The sequence below is a fragment of the Rattus norvegicus genome, chromosome 17 (genome assembly GCF_036323735.1).
Source record: "Rattus norvegicus strain BN/NHsdMcwi chromosome 17, GRCr8, whole genome shotgun sequence".
NCBI classification, from domain to species: domain Eukaryota; kingdom Metazoa; phylum Chordata; class Mammalia; order Rodentia; family Muridae; genus Rattus; species Rattus norvegicus.
Window position 1 is genome coordinate 41,620,160 of NC_086035.1, and position 26,483 is coordinate 41,646,642.

At 40.8% G+C, this 26,483-nt stretch overlaps 1 protein-coding gene across 6 annotated transcripts; it reads left to right on the forward strand.

The window, feature by feature from the left end:
- Positions 1-9,257: 9,257 nt before the first annotated feature.
- Positions 9,258-26,464, forward strand: Slc17a4 (solute carrier family 17, member 4). Of its 6 annotated transcripts, XM_039096054.2 has the most exons (13): positions 9,273-9,346; positions 10,293-10,458; positions 15,260-15,386; positions 17,491-17,690; positions 18,704-18,937; positions 19,023-19,110; positions 19,563-19,649; positions 20,975-21,093; positions 21,207-21,368; positions 22,289-22,421; positions 22,495-22,642; positions 23,794-23,884; positions 25,389-26,460. In XM_039096054.2, the coding sequence occupies exons 3-13, from the start codon at positions 15,296-15,298 to the stop codon at positions 25,521-25,523; spliced, it is 1,488 nt and encodes a 495-aa protein (XP_038951982.1). In that variant the 5' UTR covers positions 9,273-9,346; positions 10,293-10,458; positions 15,260-15,295; the 3' UTR covers positions 25,524-26,460. The 6 variants fall into 6 exon arrangements, with proteins under 6 accessions (XP_008769880.1, XP_038951983.1, XP_038951982.1 ...); XM_008771658.3 differs by lacking the exon at positions 10,293-10,458 and having other exon boundaries at positions 9,258-9,346; XM_008771659.4 differs by lacking the exon at positions 10,293-10,458 and having other exon boundaries at positions 9,277-9,416.
- The last annotated feature ends 19 nt before the right edge of the window (positions 26,465-26,483 follow it).

Genomic DNA, 26,483 nt, shown 5'->3' on the forward strand with positions numbered 1-26,483 from the left:
TGCTAAAAACTGCCTCACAGTATTAATTTTTGTCTTTTTTTTAATTTAGAGAATACTTTATTAGTTTTTGTAATCAAACCCACGTATATAAGACCTTACATATTTAATACAGTGTATTACCCCTGTTCAAATGGAAAAAACTTAAGTTCAACATTTCTAGACCAATATGGCTGTTAATTTCTGTACAGTGCCAACTCAACACAGTAAACGGGGATACTTTTTTTCGAAAGTTGACAGCACAGGAAAAGTTTCAAAAAATTCAAATTATATATCTGTATATATATATTTATATTTATATAAAAAGACCAATAATAGCAGTGTGTTATGCATCAACAGCAGCAACAGCTTTTCCAGGTTCTGCAGTCATCTGAACAAAACTGTAGAGACATCCAGCACACTCCATTAAAAAAAAAAAAGTAAAAAATCAAAACCCGAGAAAACAGCACAGTTCTGTTACTCTTGTGGTACCTGGCACCATTTTTTTTTTAAATTAGCTTCTCAATCATCATCTGGAAAGAAAACTTAATTTTTGTCTTATTATAATCTTCTATGTAAAAAATCCATTTATAATCTTTATACTTTTTCATTTCCTTTACCAAATATCTATAGAGCATTACTATACATTCTCCATCCCATCTCCTTGGATGCTTTCATTCAAGAAGTCAATTCAAAAAGTAAGTTATAGGGACCTGAAGGGACCGATCAACAGCTCTCTGCACCCAAATCCCATGGGAGGGAGAGCTAAACCTTCAGAGGGGCAGACACGCCTGGGAGGCCAGAAGAGACTACACTCTGCCCACATTTCTCACTCCAGAGGAAAATACCTAACACCATCTCGGACCCCGGGACACAGGCCCTCCTGGTTGCTGCCCTCATGGAGCGCTCAAAAGCAGCACCCCCACGAGCAACTTGAGTTGCGGGACCACAGGTAAGACCAACTTTTTTGCTCCAAGTGACCTGCCTAGTGGACTCAGGACACAGTCCCACAGGCACAGCTGAAGACCAGTAAACAGGAAAGACAACAAGCCCGAAAGCAGAACACTTTGTTCCCAGAACTGGCTGAAAGAAAACAGGAAAACAGGTCTACAGCACTCCTTACACACAGACCTATAGGAAGGTCTAGCCACTGTCAAAAAGAACAGAACAAGGTAACACCTGAGACAACCTGATGGCCAGAGGCAAGCGCAGGAACCCAAGCAACAGAAATCAAGACTACATGGTATCATCAGTGTCCAATTCTCCCACCAAAGCAAACACTGAATATCCAAACACACCAGAAAAGCAAGATCTAGATTTAAAATCACATTTGATCATGATGCTGGAGGACTTCAAGAAAGACATGAAGAACTCCTTTAGAGAAACGCAGGAAAACATAAATAAACAAGTAGAAGCCTATAGAGAGGAATCAAAAAAATCCCTGAAAGAATTCCAGGAAAACACAGTCAAACAGTTGAAGGAATTAAAAATGGAAATAGAAACAATAAAGAAAGCACAAAGGAAAACAACCCTGGATATAGAAAACCAAAGGAAGAGACAAGGAGCTGCAGATACAAGTATCACCAACAGAATACAAGAGATAGAAGAGAGAATCTCAGGAGCAGAAGATTCCATAGAAATCATCGACACAACGGTCAAAGATAATGGAAAATGGAAAAAGCTACTGGTCCAAAACATACAGATCCAGGACTCAATGAGAATATCAAACCTAAGGATAATAGGTATAGAAGAGAGTGAAGACTCCCAGCTTAAAGGACCAGTAAATATCTTCAACAAAATCATAGAAGAAAACTTCCCTAACCTAAAGAAAGAGATGCCCATAAACATACAAGAAGCCTACAGAACTCCGAATAGATTGGACCAGAAAAGAAACTCCTCCCATCACATAATAGTCAAAACACCAAATGCACAAAACAAAGAAACAATATTAAAAACAGTAAGGGAAAAAGGTCAAGTAACATATAAAGGCAGACCTATCAGAATCATACCAGACTTCTCAGCAGAGACTATGAAAGCCAGAAGATCTTGGACAGATGTCATACAGACCCGAAGAGAACACAAATGCCAGCCCAGGTTACTGTATCCAGCAAAACTCTTAATTAACATAGATGGAGAAACCAAGATATTCCATGACAAAACCAAATTTACACAATATCTTTCTACAAATCCAGCACTACAAAGGATAATAAAGGGTAAAGCCCAACATAAGGAGGCAAGCTATACCCTAGAAGAAGCAAGAAACTAATCGTCTTGGCAACAAAACAAAGAGAATGAAAGCACACAAACATAACCTCACATCCAAATATGAATATAACAGGAAGCAATAATCACTATTCCTTAATATCTCTCAACATCAATGGCCTCAACTCCCCAATAAAAAGACATAGATTAACAAACTGGATACGCAATGAGGACCCTGCATTCTGCTGCCTACAGGAAACACACCTCAGAGACAAAGACAGACACTACCTCAGAGTGAAAGGCTGGAAAACAATTTCCAAGCGAATGGTTTGAAGAAGCAAGCTGGAGTAGCCATTCTAATATCGAATAAAATCGATTTTCAACTAAAAGTCATCAAAAAAGATAAGGAAGGACGCTTCATATTCATCAAAGGAAAAATCCACCAAGATGAACTCTCAATCCTAAATATCTATGCTCCAAGTACAACGGCACCTACATACATAAAAGAAACCTTACTAAAGCTCAAAGCACACATTGCACCTCACACAATAATAGTAGGAGATTTCAACACCCCACTCTCATCAATGGGCAGATCATGGAAACAGAAATTAAACAGAGACATAGTAGACTAAGAGATATCATGAACCAAATGTACTTAACAGATATTTATAGAACATTCTATCCTAAAACAGAAGGATATATTTTCTTCTCACCACTCATGGTATTTTCTCCAAAATTGACCATATAATTGGTCACAAAACAGGCCTCAACAGATACAGAAAGATAGAAATAATCCCATACGTCCTATCAGACCACCACGGGCTAAAGCTGGTCTTCAATAACAATAAGGGAAGAACACCCACATATACATGGAAGTTGAACAATGCTCTACTCAATGATAACCTGGTCAAGGAAGAAATAAAGAAAGAAATTAAAGACTTTTTAGAATTTAATGAAAATGAAGGTACAAGATACGCAAATTTATGGTACACAATGAAAGCTGTGCTAAGAGCAAAACTCTTAGCTCTGAGTGCCTGCAGAAAGAAAGAGGAGAGAGCATATATCAGCAGTTTGACAGCACACCTAAAAGCTCTAGAACAAAAAGAAGCAACTACACCCAGGAGGAGTAGAAGGCAAGAAATAATCACTCAGAGCTGAAATCAACCAAGTAGAAACAAAAAGGACTATACAAAGAATCAACAGAACCAAAAGCTGGTTCTTTGAGAAAATCAACAAGATAAATAAACCCTTAGCCAGTCTAAGGAGAGGACACAGAGAGTGTGCCCAAATTATCAAAATCAGAAATGAAAAGGGAGACATAACAACAGAATCAGAGGAAATTCAAAAAATCATCAGATCCTACTACAAAAGCCTATATTCAACAAAACTGGAAAATCTACAGGAAATGGACAATTTCCTAGACAGATACCAGGTACCAAAGTTAAATCAGGAACAGATAAACCAGTTAAACAACCCCATAACTCCTAAGGAAATAGAAGCAGTCATTAAAGGTCTCCCAAATAAATAGAGCCCAGGTCCAGACAGGTTCAGTGCAGAATTCTATCAGACCTTCATAGAAGACCTCATACCAATACTATCCAAACTATTCCACAAAATTGAAACAGATGGAGCACTACCGAATTCCTTCTATGAAGCCACAATTACTCTTATAACTAAACCACACAAAGACCCAACAAAGAAAGAGAACTTCAGACCAATTTCCCTTATGAATATCGACGCAAAAATACTCAATAAAATTCTGGGAAACCGGGGTTGGGGATTTAGCTCAGTGGTAGAGTGCTTGCCTAACAAGCGCAAGGCCCTGGGTTCAGTCCCCAGCTCTGAAAAAAAGAAAAAAGAAAAAAAAATTCTGGCAAACCGAATCCAAGAGCACATCAAAACAATCATCCACCATGATCAAGTAGGCCTCATCCCAGGCATGCAGGGATGGTTTAATATACGGAAAACCATCAACGTGATCCATTATATAAACAATGAACAAAACCACATGATCATTTCATTAGATGCTGAGAAAGCATTTGACAAAATTCAACACCCCTTCATGATAAAAGTCCTGGAAAGAATAGGAATTCAAGGCCCATACCTAAACATAGTAATAGTCATATACAGCAAACCAGTTGCTAACATTAAACTAAATGGAGAGAAACTTGAAGCAATCCCACTAAAATCAGGGACTAGATAAGGCTGACCACTCCTTCCCTACTTATTCAATATAGTTCTTGAAGTTCTAGCCAGAGCAATCAGACAACAAAAGGATACCAAGAAGATACAGATTGGAAAAGAAGTCAAAACATCACCATTTGCAGATGATATGATAATATATTTAAGTGATCCCAAAAGTTCCACCAGAGAACTACTAAACCTGATAAACACCTTCAGCAAAGTGGCTGGGTATAAAATTAACTCAAATAAATCAGTAGCCTTACTCTACACAAAAGAGAAACAAGCCGAGAAAGAAATTATGGAGATGACACCCTTCATAATAGTCTCAAATAATATAAAATACCTCGGTGTGACTTTCACCAAGCAAATAAAAGATCTGTATGATAAGAACTTTAAGCCTCTGAAGAAAGAAATTGAAGAAGATCTCAGAAGATGGAAAGATCTCCCATGCTCATGGATTGGCAGGATTAATATAGTAAAAATGGCCATCTTACCGAAGGCGATCTACAGATTCAATGCAATCCCCATCAAAATACCAATCCAATTCTTCAGAGAGTTAGACAGAACAATTTGCAAATTCATCTGGAATAACAAAAAACCCAGGATAGCTAAAAGTATCCTCAACAATAAAAGGACTTCTGGAGGAATCACTATCCCTGTACTCAAGCAGTATTACAGAGCAATAGTGATAAAAACTGCATGGTATTGGTACAGAGACAGACACGTAGACCAGTGGAATAGAATTGAAGACCCAGAAATGAACCCACACACCTATGGGCACTTGATTTTTGACAACGGAGCCAAAACCAACCAATGGAAAAAAGATAGCATTTTCAGCAAACGGTGCTGGTTCAACTGGAGGTCAACATGTAGAAGAAGGCAGATCGATCCATGCTTATCACCCTGTACAAAGCTTAAGTCCAAGTGGATCAAGAACCTCCACATCAAACCAGATACACTCAAACTAATAGAAGAAAAACTAGGGCAGCATCTCGAACACATGGGCACTGGAGAAAATTTCCTGAACAAAACACCAATGGTTTATGCTCTAAGATCAAGAATCGACAAATGGGATCTCATAAAACTGCAAAGCTTCTGTAAGGCAAAGGACACTGTGGTTAGGACAAAACAGCAACCAACAGATTGGGAAAAGATCTTTACCAATCCTACAACAGATAGAGGGCTTATATCCAAAATATACAAAGAGCTCAAGAAGTTAGACTGCAGGGAGACAAATAACCCTATTAAAAAATGGGGTTCAGAGCTAAACAAAGAATTCACAGCTGAGGAATGCCAAATGGGTGAGAAACACCTAAAGAAATGTTCAACATCTTTAGTCATAAGGGAAATGCAAATCAAAACATCCCTGAGATTTCACCTCACACAAGTGAGAATGGCTAAGATCAAAAACTCAGGTGACAACAAATGTTGGCGAGGATGTGGAGAAAGAGGAACACTCTTCCATTGATGGTGGGATTGCAGACTGGTACAACCATTCTGGAAATCAGTCTGGAGGTTCCTCAGAAAATTGGACATTGAACTACCTGAGGACCCAGCTATACCTCTTTTGGGCATATACCCAAAAATGCCCCAACATATAACAAAGACACATGCTCCACTATGTTCATAGCAGCCTTATTTATAATAGCCAGAAGCTGGAAAGAACCCAGATGCCCTTCAACAGAGGAATGGATACAGAAAATGTGGTACATCTACACAATGGAACATTACTCAGCTATCAAAAACAATGACTTTATGAAATTCATAGGTAGAACTGGAAAATATCATCCTGAGTGAGGGAACCCAATCACAGAAAAACACACATGGTATGCACTCATTGATAAGTGGCTATTAGCCCAAATGCTTGAATTACCCTAGATGCACAGAGCACATGAAACTCAAGAAGGATGACCAAAATGTGAATGCTTCACTCCTTCTTTAAAAGGGGAACAAGAATACCCATGGCAGGGAATAGGGATTCAAAGTTTGGACCAGAGGCAGAAGGAACACCCATTCAGAGCCTGCCCCACATGTGGCCCATACATATACAGCCACCAAACTAGATAAGATGGATGAAGCAAAGAGGTGCAGGCAGACAGGAACCGGATGTAGATCTCTCCTGAGAGACACACCCAGAATACAGCAAATACAGAGGCGAATGCCAGCAGCAAACCACTGAACTGAGAACGGGACCCCCGTTGAAGGAATCTTAGAAAGGACTGAAAGAGCTTGAAGAGGCTCGAGACCCCTTATGAACAACAATGCCAACCAACCAGAGCTTCCAGGGACTAAGCCACTACCTAAAGACTATACATGGACTGACCCTGAGCTCCAACCTCACAGGTAGCAATGAATAGCCTAGTAAGAACACCAGTGGAAGGGGAAGCCCTTGTTCTTGCCAAGACTGAACACCCAGTGAACGTGATTGTTGGGGGGAGGGTGGTAATGGGGGGAGGATGGGGAGGGGAAGCTCATAGAGAAGGGGAGAGGGAGGGGTTAGGGGTATATTGTCAGGGAAACTGGGAAGGGGAATAGCAATTGAAATGTAAATAAGAAATACTCAAGTTAATAAAGATAAAAAATGAAGTAAGTTATAATACTCACTTATGTCTTTTTGCTTGCTTGTTTTAGACTGGGTTTCTCTGTGCAAACTTGGAAACTTCTGTAGGCTGTGCTGGCCTTGAACTTAGAGAGATCCACCTGCCTCTGCCTCTCTAGTGCTGGGATGCCACTACCACTAGCCTTTTTTTTTAAATTTTAAACTAGAAAATATTTGTTAAATTTTAATTTGGTATGATATGTTGGTCATTATAATCATATATTCTGATTTTCTATAGATAGGCAGAGATTATTTCTAATCCTATGGGAATTCTTTTTTTGCTTATTAATATACCTTCTTCCCTCCTCCACAGTCTATTTCTTCCTCCTTCCTTCCATCCTTCCCTCCCTCTGTCTGAGAGTTAAGCCCAGGGCTTTGTATATGCTAATCTAATGTTCTACTCCTAAGCTACGTCCCAGATCTTGTTTGATTTAATTTCTTGCTATGTGGTCTAGGCTGGACTTGAACTCATTATGTAGCCCAGGTTGGCTTCTAATCCATAATCTCCCTGTTTCTGAATCCTGGGTGGTGGGACTATTCACCACAATACCTGACTGCTTCTGAGTTCACCCTTACTCTGTTCTCTCCCCAACACAATACTGTTGTTCACTGCTTCTTGTGAGAGTAATTTGAAGGAACCACCTCTTCCTGGGTTATTGGGGCAGGAGTCAAGTCTTGTTATAGCAGGGCTGTAACAGTGTATTTTTATTATAAGCATATCCTACAGTATTCATTTTTCTTTTAAATAAGCTAAGGTATTGAGGATCACTTGACTTCCTAACGAATAGTTTTTATATTCTTCTGGTTGCTTTGGTAGAAGGTCTGTCCACCCCACAGGCAGCAACCCTCCATTCATGCCAGCTCTGCTACTTTGAATATCCCTAAAATCACTTGAGAAGGTAATTTACCAGCCACAGCTCCTAGCTGCTCAAATATAACCCTAACATTTCCCAGACGGTTTCAGAAGCCTTCCACTAGCCAGGGTGGGGTGGGGGCCGGTGGGGGGGAGGTACTTCCCTTGCTGACCAAAAAGACTCCTCCACTTGCAAAGTCCCCTCTGGAGGATGCAAGTGTGGTTCATTTGGAAGAAGCATTGTTTGGAGGACAGGGCAGACTCCTTGTTGTACCTTGTTCTGTCTACATTAACAGACTGTTTGGTTTAATTTTTCACTGCTATGAGACAGCATCCTGATGTAGCAACATGAGGCCCAGCCTAAAGCAGAACTTCTCTCAGGTGATCTATTCTCACCTGTGCTTGATATTTATCATTTTAGAGCAGGTAGAGTGAATTGGTAATAGGAAAAAAGGGTGAGGGGATGGAGGATTTGAGGATGAGATGACAGTTGCAATTGTGGATCAATCAGCAGCATTGGTTATAGTGGAGGTGGCAAAGGCAGCAGCGATGGTAGGATAGGGAATATGAAAGCCACGAAGAGCTGAAGACAGGAGAATGAGGTCATTGGAAGAGTTCTGGAGACCTATCAAAGAATCTCAGGTACTACAGGTCTATTAGCTGTAAAAGAGTCTGTCAATGTCTCAGAATCCTGAACAGCACATCTACCATCATGGGTCCTGAGGATCTGATACCTGTACAAGAGCTGCAACACTAGAAGATATCGCTGGCTCTGTTTTATCCATTGCAGTTGGAAGCTGGGGAGTGCAGTAGCTGCCAAATGCTGAGACCACTAGATTAATCCTAGAGCAGTTAGCGGCTGACCTGAGAATATGTTAAGCTATAAGTATCTGGCTTTAATGAGGTCAGTAGGTCTATAGCTGCCCTCTGTGTAAAATCAGTTCTATTAAACATGGATATGGTGGAAAGCAGCCACATAAGAGACAAGATGTAACCCTATCCTATGAAGACTCTAATACCTGAGATCATAGACAGTGATGCCATCAGTGAGCTGCTCAAAGAGTTGACCTGATAGCTCGGCAGGGAAAAATCTGTGCCATTGTGCTTGACAACTTGGATTGTATCCTTGAGATCAACCTGGTAGAAGGGAAGAACCAACTCTTGAAAGTTGTCCTTTGACCTCAACAGGTAGATACTCCACCCACACACACTCCAACACATAAATAATCACATAAAAAATAAACTTTAAAAATGAGGCAGGCAAGATTTCAGGACACACAGACAATCAGGGAAGATGTATGTGACTTCAGATGAACTTAAAGTATGAGGAAGATTGAAGGAACTTGGTCATGTCATCAATTAAATAATAAAACAAAGTTAAAAATTAAATGGCTGAGCCAATAAAATCCTCCATTTGGAAAGAAAAGGGCTAAAGGCCCTGAGTAATAATTTACTCCTAAGGGTTAGACAGCTGCAGAAAACTGAGAAACCGATAGGATTGCAGCCAGGACTCAGCTCTCTGCCTTCCTCAGGTTTGCTTTCAAGTTCTTGCTGTGGTTTGATGGTGTGGGAACGGACCTTTTCCTGTTGAGATTATAGATGGTGCGCAAGACGGTTTATTTTGGGAGATGGTTCTGATATGTGAGACAGTCTGCTGTCTTTTCCTAAAACAAATGAGGTCCTCAGAAACTCCAGAAGAAGAGGGAGGGAGGGAGATAGACATGAAGGAGGGAGACAAAAGCCAGCAGTGGGTAGGTGGGGACAGAAAGGGGAGGAAACAGGGTGAAAGGGAGAGAGGATACTGTTTGAAGCAATTCGAAAGGAACAGCAATTGTAAACTCAGGGCTTACATTTCTGAGGGTTACTGATGCTAGAAAATTGCACATAGCACTCATGCATTTAACTTGCTTTCGTGAGATACACTAATTTGAAGAAACAGGACTAACCAAACAGACTGAGGCGAACAAAACAAAACAAAAACCCCTCATGTCTTAAAGAACATTTTTAGCAGGCTTCAAAGATCAAATTAACCCAAACAGAGTAAACATGGAATGTCCACAGGAGAATGGGGGACCAAAGCAAATAAAACCCCGTATGACTTTATGCAGTGGTCCAGAGTGCTTTTTTCTTTTCCTTTTATGTTTCTGTGAGAGGACTGCTCAGAGACAGCCACGGGACACCAGCAGACTGGGTGTTAGACTAGACAAAGCATCTATCATCTCAGTCAGCATTAGCCCCTTAGTCGTTATTATCCGTACACTTTTGCTTCCTTCCCAGGTAGGCCATTCTTGCTTTTTTTTTTTCTTATTATATTGTACCCGGTGACTCAGCAGAGCACGTGTCCTGCATTCGGTCTATAGTCATGTTTCCTGCCCTTCAGCAGCCTTGCCTGACCCTCTTCCTCTAACTGACAAACCCCACTTACCTCACAAACTCAGGAGACTCCATAATCAGGAGTAAGTTCTTCTGTTTAAGTAGATACAGAGCGGCTAGTGAGATCAGACCTTCAGTCCTGCTGGATGGAGAAAGCTGCAGAAGCAAGTATCCCATTTATTGCACACATGTTTACTGGATCAGTGAACGAGTCAGAGGTCGGTGAACTCTGAGGCATTGCATCATTGGAATGGTCTGCAAAACTAGAAAGGTAAAAGCTGCCCTGAATTCCATCTTCAGTTCCATGAGTGGTAGACTCTTCTGTTCAGCCAGTCTCCCTAAAGTATGAACAAAAGTCAACAAATCATTTGAGGTTTTCCAGTAGATTGTTCAGGCTTGATTCTGCCAGCCAGTGGTGGGTTTTGGATTTAAAGTTTTTTTTAAGTTTATTTCTGAATTCTGATGCAGGCTTGCAGATGGTATAAGCCAGAATCTTGTCTGTATCTGTTCACTTGAGGCTTTAGTAGTGTTGTGCTTGGATGTTAGGTAACACTTGCATAGTGAAACACAAACCCAACCCGTGCTACACATCTTTAATATGAACACATTTTGTATTCCCTAGAGAGAAGAATGGTTTTGCTTCACCTGTACACAACTTCTGTGTTCATGATTAGATAGTAAGATGGCCATTTTCATACTCCAGATAATCCCAATCTCCTAGGTAACAGGCCTAATACAACAGAGAGCACAATGATCCAAACTTTATCTAAAAATAAAGCTCTCCCAATTCTAGGCTGGACTGTGGAAGGAAGAGACTGTTTGGGTAACCCCTCGTTCCCTTTCTTTGTCAGCTACTGTCCTCTCCTCTTATTCTAATTGAAGCTTCTAATTCTCCCAGGGCTGGTCTAGGGCAATAGAGGGTGGTGTGAAGCAGGCAGTATCTGTTTGACTGGGTGGACTGACCTTGCTGCATCTTTTGAATAAACCTCTGAGGACTTCAGTGGTCTTTCCATGAACAGGCTGATTCGTGTCTTCTGACTCTTTCCTCCGCAGCTGAGCATCTTTTAGTCTGCTTGTGCTCTGTGGTCACACGATACCTTCTAGACACTGCTTTTGGGCATATTTTAGAAAGTTGTGACTTTGATTTCTCTCAAGTCTTCCACATCTAGTTGGCTTGGAACATGTAGGTCTTTGCCCCAGCATCTTTTGCACCTGCTATTGTGAAGACATCACAAGCTTTCAGTGGGTACTTTCCCTCTCTGAAATGCATACCAGAGTTACAGCTTGTACCCTCTGATTCAAAGACACATGAACTTACCAGTTACCTTCTCTCTGTCTCTCTGCCTTTCTGCCTCCACCACTCACCCATAACAAACTCTATGGGACATATGTGTAACCCTACAAATGCCCCCTTGCAGGTAGCCAGTATGTGTTGGCCCTGCCTCTCTTCTTTTATAATGTCAGGGTGGATTTTTCCTCCTGCTTGTCCGTCTCAGCCATTTTGTGTCCCTGAGCTTGTTTGGTTCAGTAGCCTCTTTCTTCTGAGATGGCTGCTTTCAAGTTCAGGCAGGGATCAACATGTACTATTTTCATCTCAGTATGCATTCAAACTGGAAACAAGAGTCCCATTACACATATAGAGAGACACGTAAACACATGCACACACTTATACACATTGGGGTGTCAGCAGAATGAACAATTTCCATACCTATATATTGTATTCAGAGGTTTTTTTTAGGTGAATTTTTGTTACTATTGCTTTAAATTTTATTCATTTATGTTTATGGAGTGTGTGTGTGTGTGTGTGTGTGTGTGTGTGTGTGTGTGTGTGTGTGTGTAAAACCCTAGTACAGACACCAGAGGAAGTCAGAAGAAGGTGTCAGATACCTTGGTGCTGGATTAACAGGTGGTTGTGAGCCTCCTTGAACTCAGGTCCTCTTCTGAAAGAGCAGCGTTTTTAACCGCTGAGATTCTAAAAAATTATTTTTAATCACAGCAATATTTCACAAACATTGATTAGACACCAGCAATGAAGCGAGACTTCTGTATGACCATTTTTACATGTCTTTCTCCCCTTTGAGAGATAACAAGACCTATTAGATTAATGGATCTTAATTTTTCTTTCATAACTTTTAGCTCACTTATGTAGACATAAAATATGTTAAGTGTGCCTTTGTGTGTTTGTCTTATTCAATGTTTAGTTTACTACAGCTTAATTTTTACCTATCAACTTTGCTTACTTTTTAAAAAATTAATTCTTTGAGAATTTTGTATAGTGCGCATCTAACATAGACATCCCTCCTCAAACTTCTCTCAGATCCACTTCCTACTTCTCTATATTCAACTTTGAGTCTCCTTTCTCCCTTTCCCTGCTGGTATTGATTGACAGTAGTTCCTCAGGTAGGAGTGGGACTTTGTGCATACCTCCCCTATCTTTGGGATTTAATGTGGCTGAGCTTGGTCAGGTCCTGTGCATGCTACCATGACCATTGTGAGTTCATATGTGTGGAAACACTGCATTGTTTTCTTGTTGTCATTAACCACCTCTTGCTCTTAAATGTCTTTCTACTTCTTCTTCCACAATAATCCACGAGCCCCTTGTAAGGAGGTGGATATGATAGACATCTATATCTATATCTATATCTATATCTATATCTATATCTATATCTATATCTATATATCTATATCTATATCTATATCTATATCTATATCTATATCTATCTATCTATCTATCTATCTATATATATATATATATATATATATATATATATATATCTGGTTGGCATGGAACATGTGGGTCTTTGCTCCAGCATTTTTTGCACCTGCTAATGTGTATATGATTATATATGTATACATATACACATACACATATATGTGTATACATATGCATATATGCATATATCCTATTTAGGGCCTAGCATTCGGCAGTCTCTTATTCTTCACACCTTCATCAATTGTGTATCTATGTTTTACTACAAGTAGGAACTTCTTGTAAGATTTACTAATTTGTGGGTATATTAGGCAATTAGGAGTTGGTTTGGTAATATGTCCATTCAAAGGCATGTGACCTGTCTAGTTACAAGTTCTTGGCTTGGTAATGGTGTCAGGTATGAATTTTGTCTAATAGGGTAGGCCTTAAATACATGCAGAAGGTGGTTAATTATACACAAGATATTTATGCCAATGTTGTTGCAGTGGGCATGTGTGATTTGAGTGAGAAGATCTGCTCTCAGGGATTTGAATACTTCTTGGTGGTACTGTTGGGGAAAGATATGCTCCATGTGGCTTGGTTCTGCAACTCTGACTAAGGGTCCTGAGGGAATGAAAATGTGGTAGGCACTTGGGCCAGGTAATGATGGGTGTCAGTAGGGTGTCTGTACCTACTTCTTTTGTAGCCCATAACCTTGGCATATTTGTTATGTACAGCACAGGGGAAGAAGTTATCTAGTCTTGATAGGAGGTCTTTGTAGGAGAACAGTTTCAGGCTATAAACATTCAGGAGGAAGTACAGTTGCTAGATTTTATAAACATTTGATCAATCATTTATAAACATGTACTTGGATGAAAGAAAACTTTGCCGATTTCAAGTCTCATTTACAAGGAGAAAGCTTTGTCAATTTCCCATGGATCTGAGGCCTTGGCCCTTGTCATGGCTGTGCCCAAGCCAACAATCAATACTTATTCAGGACCTCATTCATTTGGGCTTCCTCTGCTCCCTAGAGGGTACAGTTAGAGGTGTAAACTTTCTGGATAAAGTATGTTATGGAAGGCTCCATGTTCCACTTCCGGTTTGCACTCTCTACCTGATGCTTGCAAGTCAAGATGTGAGCCCTCAGCTTCCTGCCCCTGCTGTCATGCCTTTGCTCCACCATTGTGGATTCTAATAGTATAGAATTGCAAGCTCAAATCAATATCTCTTTCTCTCTGAGCTGCCCTAGTCTTGTTGTGTTAGCATAAGAGAAAGTGCATGATTTGCTTGGCCAGGAGTTGAAGACTTTACAGCTGGGTAAGGTTGATGATCACTTTTTTCTTCTGGTAGTGTTCATAGACCCTTCCAGCACTCTGAAACCCAAACCAGGCCTGTTGTGAGAATTTAACTGCTATACCATCTCTCTAGGCTGTCTTTAATCACTTTAAGCATGTTTGTGTAATGCCTTTATGAATCTAGTATATTTACATCTGAGCATTAAGCCTGAGGATGTAGCTTTGATGGGCTTCTCTGGCTATTTATCATTTTGAACCACAAGCTCACATCAGGTGGAATTTCACCTGTAGTAATTGGCTGTGGTCTGTGTCTAACCAAAGAACCTAGCTTACAATCCTTGGTTTTTCACTAGAGGAACAAGAGTTCTTAATCCTCAATCTAAAACTGGTGCAAATTCAAAGCCCCAGTTCTCCAGGAATTTTCAGAGTTCCTATTTTTAGATTAGAGGTTGGAAATAGTGTAGACAGGGTCATGTATCACAGTGAGCAGAGATTCTTCATGTCTCTGGGACTTCTGGATGTGTGTTAGGATCTTCCTCATAATCTCCTTCCTGGCATGGACCAGCTTTTGTCCTTCAGAGTCATTGGGCCGCAAACCTGTACCACAGAAATAGACCCTGTCTCTATGCCCCACTCTACGTCACAGAAGAGTGCATGACTCTGAACTTTTCATTGCAGCCACAGAGGTAGCTCTCTCTCGCTTTGGAGCAATTGCCAAAATCGACAGTTGTCTGCCACATTTTACCTGGTCTTAGTGTTTTTAAGGGACAGTTTCCACCACCACAGAAAATTTAATCTGTTAGAATCTTTCAGATAAAATTTCAAATAAGTAGTTAAAACTTCATGTCCAGATGCTACAAGCATAAGTCTAAAACAGAGAACAGAGACATAGAAAGAAATGCATAATTGACCTAGGCATTTCAGGCTAGATTCCCCCATTCAAAGATAATAACTAATAAGACTTGGGATAACTGTATCTTTCCCAAGGCCTCACATTTTGTTACTAATAGAGCCAAGGGTGGGACTACATCATATAAAATGTAAGGTGCTTTCCTGACCACATTTGCTCTCACATGTTTCTATTTTAGTAAGTAGATGCTGGCCCTAAGGAGGAGAAAGTCAAAATGTCTACTGGAGCAGACCTCAAGGCGAGAGAGGGAGGCATTCCCAATGACAGCAATTTAAACATGACCCAAGAACAATCCTTCAAGAAAGGTAAAAATGGAACACATGGAACTCTGGTTATGAGAGAAATAGGAGACTCATCATCCCAGCTTCCTTTTTCTTGATTGATAGCATCTTTCTCACTGCTGCCAATAGCCAACAGTGCCAAATAATGATGAATCAGTTTTACTTTTAACTATTTCACTCCTCACAGGTAATCTTGAAGGCACACAGACCAGGTAAGAATCATGTGACCATTATTGGGAAGTGGAAACAAAAAACCCAAAACAACTCCAAAAGAAGTAAATAAGCAAAAACAAAACAATTTATAAAAACCAAATGACTAACAAACCCAAACCAGTGTCCCAGCAGACTCTGTCTGGATAAGAAACCAAGCCCGGCCTTTGGCTTTTTGTCTAGGGCTGGACTCTATTATTATCTAAATCGTTTCAAGTCACTGTCAAGATTGAAAACTTACAACTTTTCTGTACAAAGCTGGCAAGGACAGAATAATATACATGTACGTGTCTACAGATTCTTCTTAATTACACATGCTAAATACGATTCTACTAAAGTGTTTTGTCATTTGAAGCAGCCTGTGACTAAGAGGAGACTGTTCCAAGGATGCAAGGAGAGTCAAATGTTATCGAGCCCATCATGAGGCATTCACAGGAGCCCTTCAGCTCTCCTCACAGCACCTACAGGAAGGTTCTTGTACAACCCTTGTGAAACAGAAGCCATGGACACTGTTGAAAGTTGCTGTTAGTAGAACATTTGGGATAGAGATCCAGGTGACTGATTCCAAGATTAAAAGACATCTGTGAAAACCCATGAGCAATAACATAGGAGTAAGATAGTGTAGTGTAGTTGATGAGCACGTCGCATGCACAAGATGCAACATAAAGGATTGTTTCCAGTGAATTCTCATCTTGCAGAGGTGCTCCCTTCACTATAACAAAATGAAAGGATGATTTCAATGTTGCAAACAGTAAAACAAATTGTCTTTCCCCATGATCCATACATAAATGTATATATTACATGTCTGTCTGTCTATCCTCTATCTAATCAAAGCTCTAGGAGAAGAAGAAGCATGAAAATGACAGGCACTGTCAGGTATGGTCACACCTGTAGCCCCAACACTTGGAAGGTTGAAGTTGTAGGGTCTTGAGTTTGAGAACACCCTGTATCAACAAATAAATGAACACAGGGATAGTAAAATTAATTTAGTTACATAAGCAGCACAAACTACTTGATACAACTTAGATGAGACTTAACTAATGAGTTCAGTTCCATGTTGGGGCAGAGAAAAGACTTGATCTATGGGTGAAATCTGGAGTGGACAGCCTGGTCATCCTGTTTTACGGACTATGATGTCAAAATAACAATGACCAAAATGCCATTGTAAACTTTTTCAGATGAAGGAAGGAGACTTTTCAAAGTGATCCTAGACTTAGGCCAAAGGTGATATTTGTAATTTAACAAGTGAATCTCCACACACAAGGGTGCAGTCCTAACTATTCCATCTCATCTGCTCCCTGACTGAAGCTAGGAAGCTGTAAACTCAGAGTTTGACCATGGTCACCACGTTACCTCAGGATTTCTCTGCCTCTCAGTTGTGGTCACACAAAAGTGATTGGAACACAGGCAAGCTCTGCGTAAGCCTAGATTACAGTGTTAAGATGAAGACGATACACATCTTCAACCTAACACTAGCCTGCCACTCAAATTATGAACAAGTTAAATATCCTATTGCTAGTTATAAATTACACTAATCTCAGCTGCTTAAGCATGGAATTGAGAGTCATTTTCAACACCCCTGAGCAAACACACGAACATGCATAACCTCACACACACACACATGAGCATGCAAGCAACCTCAGCTTCCTAACAGTTCTTGTTTTACACCTGTTCCTGTCCTTGATGGCTCATCCTAGAGCCATGAAAACCCCATCTCTGAGGCTGGTTCTCCATACATTCTTCAAGGCTCTTCTTCTGAGGGAAGTAGCACTCCCTCTTGGGAGAATGGAGCCTCCCAAAGAACAGAGTCCAGTCTCCCTATACTTCTGAGATTCCAGAGACACCAGTGTTCTGCCTCCTCCTGACTTAGTACAGGAAGAAAGAAGGCTGACCATATAAATGTTACTTCTTCCCCTAGGCTGCTGCTCACTGCGCCATGGTTTGGCTTTCATCTTGCATCTCTGTAATTTTTCTGTTTATACCCAACAAATGAACCTGAGCATCGCCATAACAGCTATGGTGAACACCACAGCAGCATCCAGCCATGCCAACGCTTCCATAGAAAGGCCTACCACTGACTCCCAAGATTTCTGGAATGAAACACTACAGGAATCTAAGGTAGTGGCTTGTTTTGTGAGATTCTGAACTGTTTCTTTGGTTCAAGGGCCATCTTATGAGGAAATGAAATTCCTTTAGCATGAGAACATAAATGCATACCTGAGGAAATTTTTATCTCTGCTTAGTGTCTGTGAATGAAACCATGACTAAGTCAGAACAAAGCATGGTAAAGCACTCCGTAAAATTAAATTCTTCTTCTATAAGGATGCAAAAAACCTTATAGAACCACAAAACCAGCTTCACAGATTATGTCTTCTTTTCTCTTCCACATAACGCTCAATATTTCAGCTTTGTTTCTTTCTTATGAGCTTTTCCTTCCATCTGTATCTATCTATAATATGCACAATATATATGTATCTATGTTTAACATATAAGGTATAGTTCATATAGACCCTATATGTACATGTATATGATATATAAATATTCATATGTGTGTGCATGTATACACACATACATATATGTATGCATACATATATCTGTATGTATATATACATATATATATGTGTGTGTGTGTGTGTGTGTGTGTGTGTGTGGTTCGCCCTTCTGAGATGGTATTTTTTTCTATGACCATTTTCAAATTCATTATCCTCCTGCTTCAGGCTCCTGAGTGCTGGGATTCCATACATGTATCACCACATATGATGAATGCATCATGGACTCCCTTATTTTAATTGGTCAGTTCCTTGAGTCAGCGTGATAAGAAAGAACATGATGTTCATATCTTTAGGTCTTTTTTTTCCTTATGAAACTAGTGGACTGGAAGAATTGAAGAGAGGTTAAAATGATCTTCGAATTGCTTTCTGTGTCTCAAGTGAATTTTGTGTCTCACTATGAACAGTCACAGCTGAGCCAGGTGTGAGGCACAGCTATAATCTCAGGACTCTGGAGGTGGGAGCAGAAGGACTAAGGGATCAAGAGCAGCCTGGGCTGCTGAGAACCTGTCTCAAGAAAAAAAAATAGAATGAAACGGGTCACCTGTGTATCCAAACAGTGAGAACCCCTTTGTTCCCTAGGCCCCTGTTTACGACTGGACACCTGAGATCCAGGGAATCCTCCTCAGCTCTCTCAACTATGGATCGTTCTTAGCTCCAATCCCTACTGGCTATGTGGCTGGAGTGTTTGGAGCCAAGTATGTGGTTGGTTTGGGCTTGTTAGTTTCTTCCGTCCTGACTCTCTTCATTCCACTGGCAGCTGAGGCTGGAGTAGCCTTACTAATTGTCCTTCGGGTCATCCAAGGCATGTCTCAGGTATCCAGATCTTTACCAAGTATAACTGGCATAAACTATGTTCTAGAAGGATCTGATAGCTCTAAGAGTGGAAAATTTCCCCTAGGTTATGGTGTTAACAGGTCAGTACTCAATGTGGGCCAAATGGGCTCCCCCACTGGAAAGGAGTCAGCTCATCACCATCGCTGCATCAGGTAACTGGGATATTAATGTCATTTATGTGTACTGTCCAAGAGGATACTCAGCAATGGCCTGTTGTAAGAATGAATGTCTGGATAGTAGTTATTCCTCACTTCATAATCCTTGCTTTTAAGAACTTGTGGTCAGAACAACATGTTAATAATACACCAAAAATATTTGTATTTTTGCATACATTCATTTATTTTACCCTCACAGGGACCTTATAAACTATGTAAGGAGTAAGTACATAGTGAAGAGATTCCAAGACACAAATAGATTGATCCAAGACACAAATAGACTGATACGTGTCTGAGATCATACAGTCCTTGAGTGAGGGAGCAGGCTCTGTATTGTGGTAGTCTGGATCTAAGCCCATACTAAGTCACTGTCACTCGACTCTGTAGGAAGTATACTGATTTCCAAGACCAGCTCTCTTACCCATAGTGTCCTTGTGTCTTTTGCTCAGGGTCAATGCTTGGAACGTTCCTTGTTCTTATTGCTGGTGGTCTTCTTTGCCAGGCCCTAGGATGGCCTTATATATTCTACATCTTTGGTGAGTTTGTTCCTTTATAAAGTCTCAAAATGTTTCTCTACGGCAGATGAATGTGTCTCTGGTTATCGATATCCTAATAGATAGCATTTATGTGAAGTTGGCAATGTGCAAAATTAGTCAAAGTGTAACTCTTGCTGATAAAAGAGCATTTAAAATTTAATATTCTTGGAGCTGGAAAGATGGCTTAGCAGTTAGGAGTACTTGCTGCTCTTGCAGAAGACCCAGGTTCAATTCAAAGCCCCACAGGATCGCTCAAAACCATCTGTAACTCAAATTTTGGTAGTTTCCAATGCCCTCCTCTGATCTCCAAAAGTGTACATACATATATGCAGACAAAACACCCATATACATAAAACAAACCTGAAAAAAGAAACTAATATGAATTTCAGTAGTCTAAATATATAGCTGAAGAACATTAAGACTTTAAGGACATCAATATATGCCTTTCTAAGCTAGAGATATGGTAAAGTGATTGCTATGTAGGCACAAGAAACCGAGTCTGATTCCCAGAACCTTTATCAAACATTTTGGCATCAAGGTGCACATCTGTAATTGGGGAGGCAGAGACAGGCAGGATCCTGCACTTGTTGCCAGCCAGTTGATCCTCCTTGGTAAGTCCTTTGGAAATGCTGTGTCCAAAGACCAGGTGGATGACACCCGAGGGATGACAGTCAAGTTTAATGGGCCACATTGCTACTCAGTATTGATGATGCTGAGTTCTCCAATGCTGAACAAACGATGTATTAGATAAATTCTGTTTGATGCTTATTAATGTTATTCTATGTATAGAAATGGCCTAAGTAATCAATTGCACATAAAACAAGAAAGATACAAGAAAGGCAGGAAAGGGTTCAGTGAAGAAGGAAAGCACAAGCAGCAGGAGGAGTGTAATCTGGTGCTTAGCCATGAAGGGGGAAGCACACCCAAGTGTAAAGTCATGTGTGGATCCTCAGTATAACAGTGTGCACATGTGTTTCAAAGCCTCTGTGAACTCAGTGGTTTGAAGCAGCTATTATTCTTCCTGAAGTCCCATTGAACACCTGTGGGGGGGCTCTATTCTCTGTTTCTCTCATCTGCCATAGACCATGGATTCATTGGAGCACTTCCTCCCTAGAGGACAATAAACAAAGGCAGTGTCTCTTAATGCCTCAGCTGGCAGCTGCCCTAGGGCATAACAAACGCAAGTTGTATGAGCAACACTAAAGTCAAGAGCTGAGGAAGTACCCTCCACTTATACAGAGCCATTCAAGGGTTGGGGCAAGGTATAGCTGGTTATCTACCAGCTATAGTAATCATCAAACTGAAAGAAGGGCCTTCTATCCTAGGTGGAATTGGCTGTGCCTGTTGCCTGCTCTGGTTCCCCCTCGTATATGATGACCCACAGAATCATCCCTTTATCAGCACTGGTGAGAAGAGATACATCATGTGTTCACTGGCTCAAGAGGTACACTAAGGAATTTCCATGTCATTTCCCTCTCCCTGGGTGTCTCTGAGGCAGGGTACAGCAGTAGAGCTCCTATCTTGTGATGGAGGGAATAATTATGGTTTGTCCTTTAGGATTGCTCGCTGGGCTGGTCTCTTCCCATTAAAGCCATGGTGAAATCTCTCCCACTTTGGGCCATTGTGGTTTCATATTTCTGTGAATACTGGCTATTATTCACGATAATGGCATATACACCCACATATATCAGCTCTGTACTTCAAGCAAATCTCCGAGATGTGAGTACAAAGAAAATTGACCTGGCTATTGCATTTCTCGATATGATCTCACTCATGCCCACAGGATGAGGGATTAGGCCAGGATCCTAAGAAATGCAGGTAACTTGGATTCACATTGACCTCAGGGTGGTCCACTTGGCACTTGGGCAGAGATATGGTTCCAATCAGGTCATACTTTTAAAAATCTTAAAAAGTCTTTAAAAGTCTTATGCAAAAGTTTATACTTAATGAAGTCAACATTTATATCAAGATGCTCTATCAGCAACATTAAAATTTTAAAATGACTAATAAATTCTATTGCAAAGATGTTATTAGATTTTGCTTTTCTCATCTTGATTTTTTTTCCTGAGATAGACTTTCACTAAGTAGCCTAGGTGTGTGTGGAATTCACTATGTAGCTGAGGCTAGCCTCAGAATATAGATCTTCTTCCCTCTACCTCCCCTACTGTGGGGATTACAGGTATCTACCATTAAGCATAGCTCATAATGTTTAAAATAACAATTTCTAAGTGATCTTTATATATGAAGAGAGCATTTGTCATTTTCTTTTATTAAAAATTAATGAAACCAGATATGGTGGTATATGCCTTTAATCTCAGCACTCGGAAGCCAAAGGGTATAGAATATGATGTGTGAGTTTGAGCCAACCTCCTCTATATAGTAAATCTTGGGTCAGCTAGGGCCACATAGTGGGAGCTTCTGTCAAAACAAAAATGAAGACCACGATTGAGTTATGTGCATATTTTTTGTAAAGAATTAAATTAAAATTAAAACTGAAGTAACAAAGACTTAATTTACATTGAAAGTGGTATGTATATAATGCAAAGCCACAGACATGGACCATCCATCCATCAGGTTCAGTCAGGTTCAAGATGGGGAAGTACTGAGGACACTTGTATTTACCTGTCTCCAATCTCCAGAGTGGAATCCTGTCTGCCCTGCCATTCATGTTCGGCTGTGTCTGCATTATTCTTGGGGGTCTACTGGCAGATTTTCTCCTCTCCAGGAACATCCTCCGGCTTGTAACCATCAGGAAGCTCTTCACTGCCCTAGGTAAGGGCCCTGCTGGCTACTGTGCTTGTGGGAGCTCAACAGTCACTTCTTAATGTCTTTTGTTCTGCTGCAGGGGTCCTTGTCTCATCCGGGATCCTTGTGCCCCTACCTTGGGTCAGCTCCAGCCTCAGCACTACAATGGCCTTCTTGGTACTATCTTCTGTCTTTGCCAGCCTCTGTGATTCAGGAGCCCTCATTAACTTCTTGGATATAGCTCCACGGTAAGGACCCTTTTGCTTCATCCTCATAGAAGTTCAGTTCAGGTGCAGGAACCCTACCTACCCTTGCTCTGATGCAAAGCTAAAGAGTAGTGTATGCGTCAGGTCACAGGGGGTCATAACATCAGTGCTACATCTCCATCATTCCTGGAAGGGACCCTGGCTATCGGCCATTGTAAATAGAGCTGATCCTAGCTGATTCAAGAGCAGTCTGTGGCCCTGAAAACACTTCACATGTCACATGTCAGTCTCTGCCAAGGAATGCAGCAGATTGGCCACTGAAAGGTCTCAAGAAATCCCATCATGAAGGTCTATGTGAGAATTAAATGAAGGGAAAACAGGGTTGGAAGGGATGTCTCAGTCAGTAAATGCTTGCCAGGTAAGCATGGGCAGTTGAGTTACATCCCTAGAACCCACATTACAAGATGATAAGATAACATAAAATAAGATAAGCCGGGGGTAGTGGTGTGTGCTTGTAATATCAGTACTGTGAAGGCACTCAAATAGGCAGAGAGCCCTGTGGTTTGCTTGCAGCCCGTCTAGCTACGGGGCAATTTCCAGGCTAGCGAGAGACACTACTTCTAAAAGACGTATGGCTGACACCAGAAGAATGACATCCAAAATTGCCTTCTGGTTTCCATGTGCACTACACATATATGCATGCATACTAGCACATATGTGAATACATATATAGCTACCAAAAAAACAATGGAAAAAGAAACATTACCAGGGGAAAAAATCATTATGCCTGGTGCAAGCCATGCCAGAAAGAACCGAGACCAGACATAAAACTCCCAGAGCCTAATTCAGGCAACAGGACATACACAGGACACAATGGGTCACTGAGACATGTGGGAAATAGGCTGGTCTCAGAGGATAAGCATCTTGTTACATAAAGTTCTTTAATCAATAAGGAGGAGACTTTTGCATCCCTAGACTGGGCTACAAGGTTGGTGTCAATAATAAGAACCAAGAAGGTGACATGTTAGCATAGGCTAGCCCCTGAAAGGCTGAGCCTGTAGCACAGGATTATAAGAATCTAATGATAGCATATTTTGTTCAGGTTTAATGTACACCACCCTAAGAATCCAAAGAGACAAACATAGAGATACGATAGGGCAACCTTGGCTTACATGTGGCTACCCATTTCCCAGGTATGCTGGCTTTCTCAAAGGACTATTGCAAGTCTTTTCTTACTTAGCTGGAGGCATAGCTCCTACTGTTGCTGGATTTTTCATCAGTCAGGTAAGTCCAAATGTTGTAAGGAATATTAATAAAAGTAACTGATGGTGGTAGTTAGTAGAAGCCAGTCTAAGGCTCAATGAGAAAAAACCCTCAAAACTCATGAGTCTAGAGTTCCCAGCATACCTTCATTCCCAGCTCAATTTATGTAGGAGAATTCCATATTGCATGGGGTTGGTGTGTGAGCAAACACTCAGTGTAGTGAGTTTATGGTTTGTGAATTTATATAAGGTGAGCATCTCATGTTAAAATGCAGGGTTCTCAGTAATATTCATGTCACTTCTCCTTCAGTGTCATCTGATCATCTATCGTGGTTTCCTCAAACTGAGGGGCCTCAGGATTTCTGACAGCTTCTCAGTGCTAATATCTTGAATGCTCTAGGCAAACAAGGATGGAGTAGTTTTTCTATCTAGGAAGCTAACAAGTCTTTGGAAATTGATGTGCAAACTGTTTAATGAATGGCAGACTAAAAAGCTCCCCACGCCTATGTTCCCAAGTATTCGCTCTGCCATTCATGAAACATCTCAGAAGCTCCTGGGAGCCTGGTGCTGGGATGCTGCTTTTTCAGTCTGAAGCCTTCCATCTGGAAGGAGCACTTTGACATAGTTACAATATACAAGGCAAGGTGGTGCACGCTTATAATCCCAGCACTTGTGAGGCCAGTTTGGTCACATTGTCAGAGTCTGTCTCACAAACAAATCCCTGAAAGATGAGAAGGTAAAAATAAACAAATAATTAAACCCAATGACTTGAACATTGCCTAAGGATTATATAAACATAAACTTTACATGAGAAACAATGTCTGTGACATTTATGAAAATCTCATTTTTAACTTATCCATGATGGTGTGTCAACAACTCAGAGAAAAGACAGGAGATTAACAAAGAAAGGATTTTTGTTTTAATGAAATCAAGTCCCCTCTTGCTCTCGAAGCTTCCATTCCTTTCTAGTCTCTGAAAGCACACTATTAGGGATTGGTTAAAAGGTAATTCTCATATAGACCTTGTTTCTCTTGTCACTTGACTGACTGATCAATTCATTCATTCATTCAACAAACTATTAAATATTAGCATGTACTAAGCCAATTGTTTTAGCAAACAAACACACAAAAGTCTCCCAGCCATACCCCATGAAATCTATATTGAAAAAAGAAATTGACAGAAAACTAAAGTGAATTATAGACATATTATTCTGAAAGAAGAGAGTAGGAAACATGTCTGATTTTTTATTGTGTGGTACACGAGGAATCTTTGAAAAGGTGACATTAAGCAAGTACTGGGAAAAAAAAGTGAGGAAATGACCCCAATGATGGAAAGTGCCTTCTTGCCGAGGGAAGAGGAGGTATGCGGGCCTGGTGTGGGACAGGCAGCAGTCTGTTCCCGGAGCAATATAGGAGCCATGAAGGCTGAGTTAGAAGAAGAAGCATCGAGGCATAGAACCACAACTGTTCTGAACCATGGGATAAGACATAAGCCACCATTACTAACAGGGAGTTTCCTGCCTCCAGGATTCAGAGTTTGGCTGGAGAAATGTCTTCTTACTTGCAGCTGCTATTGATGTAGTCGGCCTGCTCTTCTACCTCATCTTCGGCAGAGCAGAGGTACAGGACTGGGCTAAGGAACCAACATTCACCCATCTCTGAGCAAAGTTAGTAATTTGTAAAAAAGGCCTGTTTTTGTGCCTACTGGACAACTAAAACCTTACAACTGGAAGAGGCTTCATTTCCAGGATCATTTAAGAGACCCCGACTATCCGATATTAAATGTATTTTTTTCCATACCTGGAGGCTTCATAAAGGAAAGAAAAGTCTGGTTATTTATAACTGTGTGCTCCTGAAATCACAGGTGTGTCTGAGGTTCTACAAATCCTTTATACTTTCCCCTGTTGCCATGGTAAAAGCATCAGGGATGGGAGGACAGTTTGCCATGAAAGCTAAAGAGGAAGCCAGAAGTACAGGAGTAATGAGTTGGAACCGCAGGAGAATGGTACTCTGTGAGCTGTCAGCGAAGAGAACTGACAGCCGGAAAACAGGATGTCTGTGAGCCGAAATTCTGTGGCAAGGGACCACTCATGCCAAGTGAAGGGGTTAGAGCCACTGTAGCTCTTGGTGTGTGTAGGACGTCTAACTGAAAACAGCCAGGATAAAGAGCAATGAAGAATTAATCTATCATGCAAAAAGGTATGGACGTTCTCCAACTGCTATAAGAAGGGTAGTAGAATGCAGCCATTGCAGACAGCTTTCTGTATGTGGATCTCGGCTTTGGAGCAAAACCACCTCTGCAATATGAACACCACCCAGGCACTTTCCGGAGGCCACTCTTCCACCAACAGCTTCCTTCTTTCTGACCACTTTAACCTGGGTGTCTCATCTGTATGTATCTGTATGTAGGTCCATGCAAATCCCTTATGTCTTAGTCTTAGTGAGTAGAATGGCCTTGTGTGTCTCTGATCTCATGCACTGCTTTGCAGCATCAGTCTCATCATGGATGCCCTTTGCCTGTTTCTCTGACTCTTATGATCTCAGTCACTGTCAGTGGGCTTCATTTGATGTAGAATGTCTCTTAAAAATGGATGTGAGACCCGTGCTTGCTTCACTTCATTT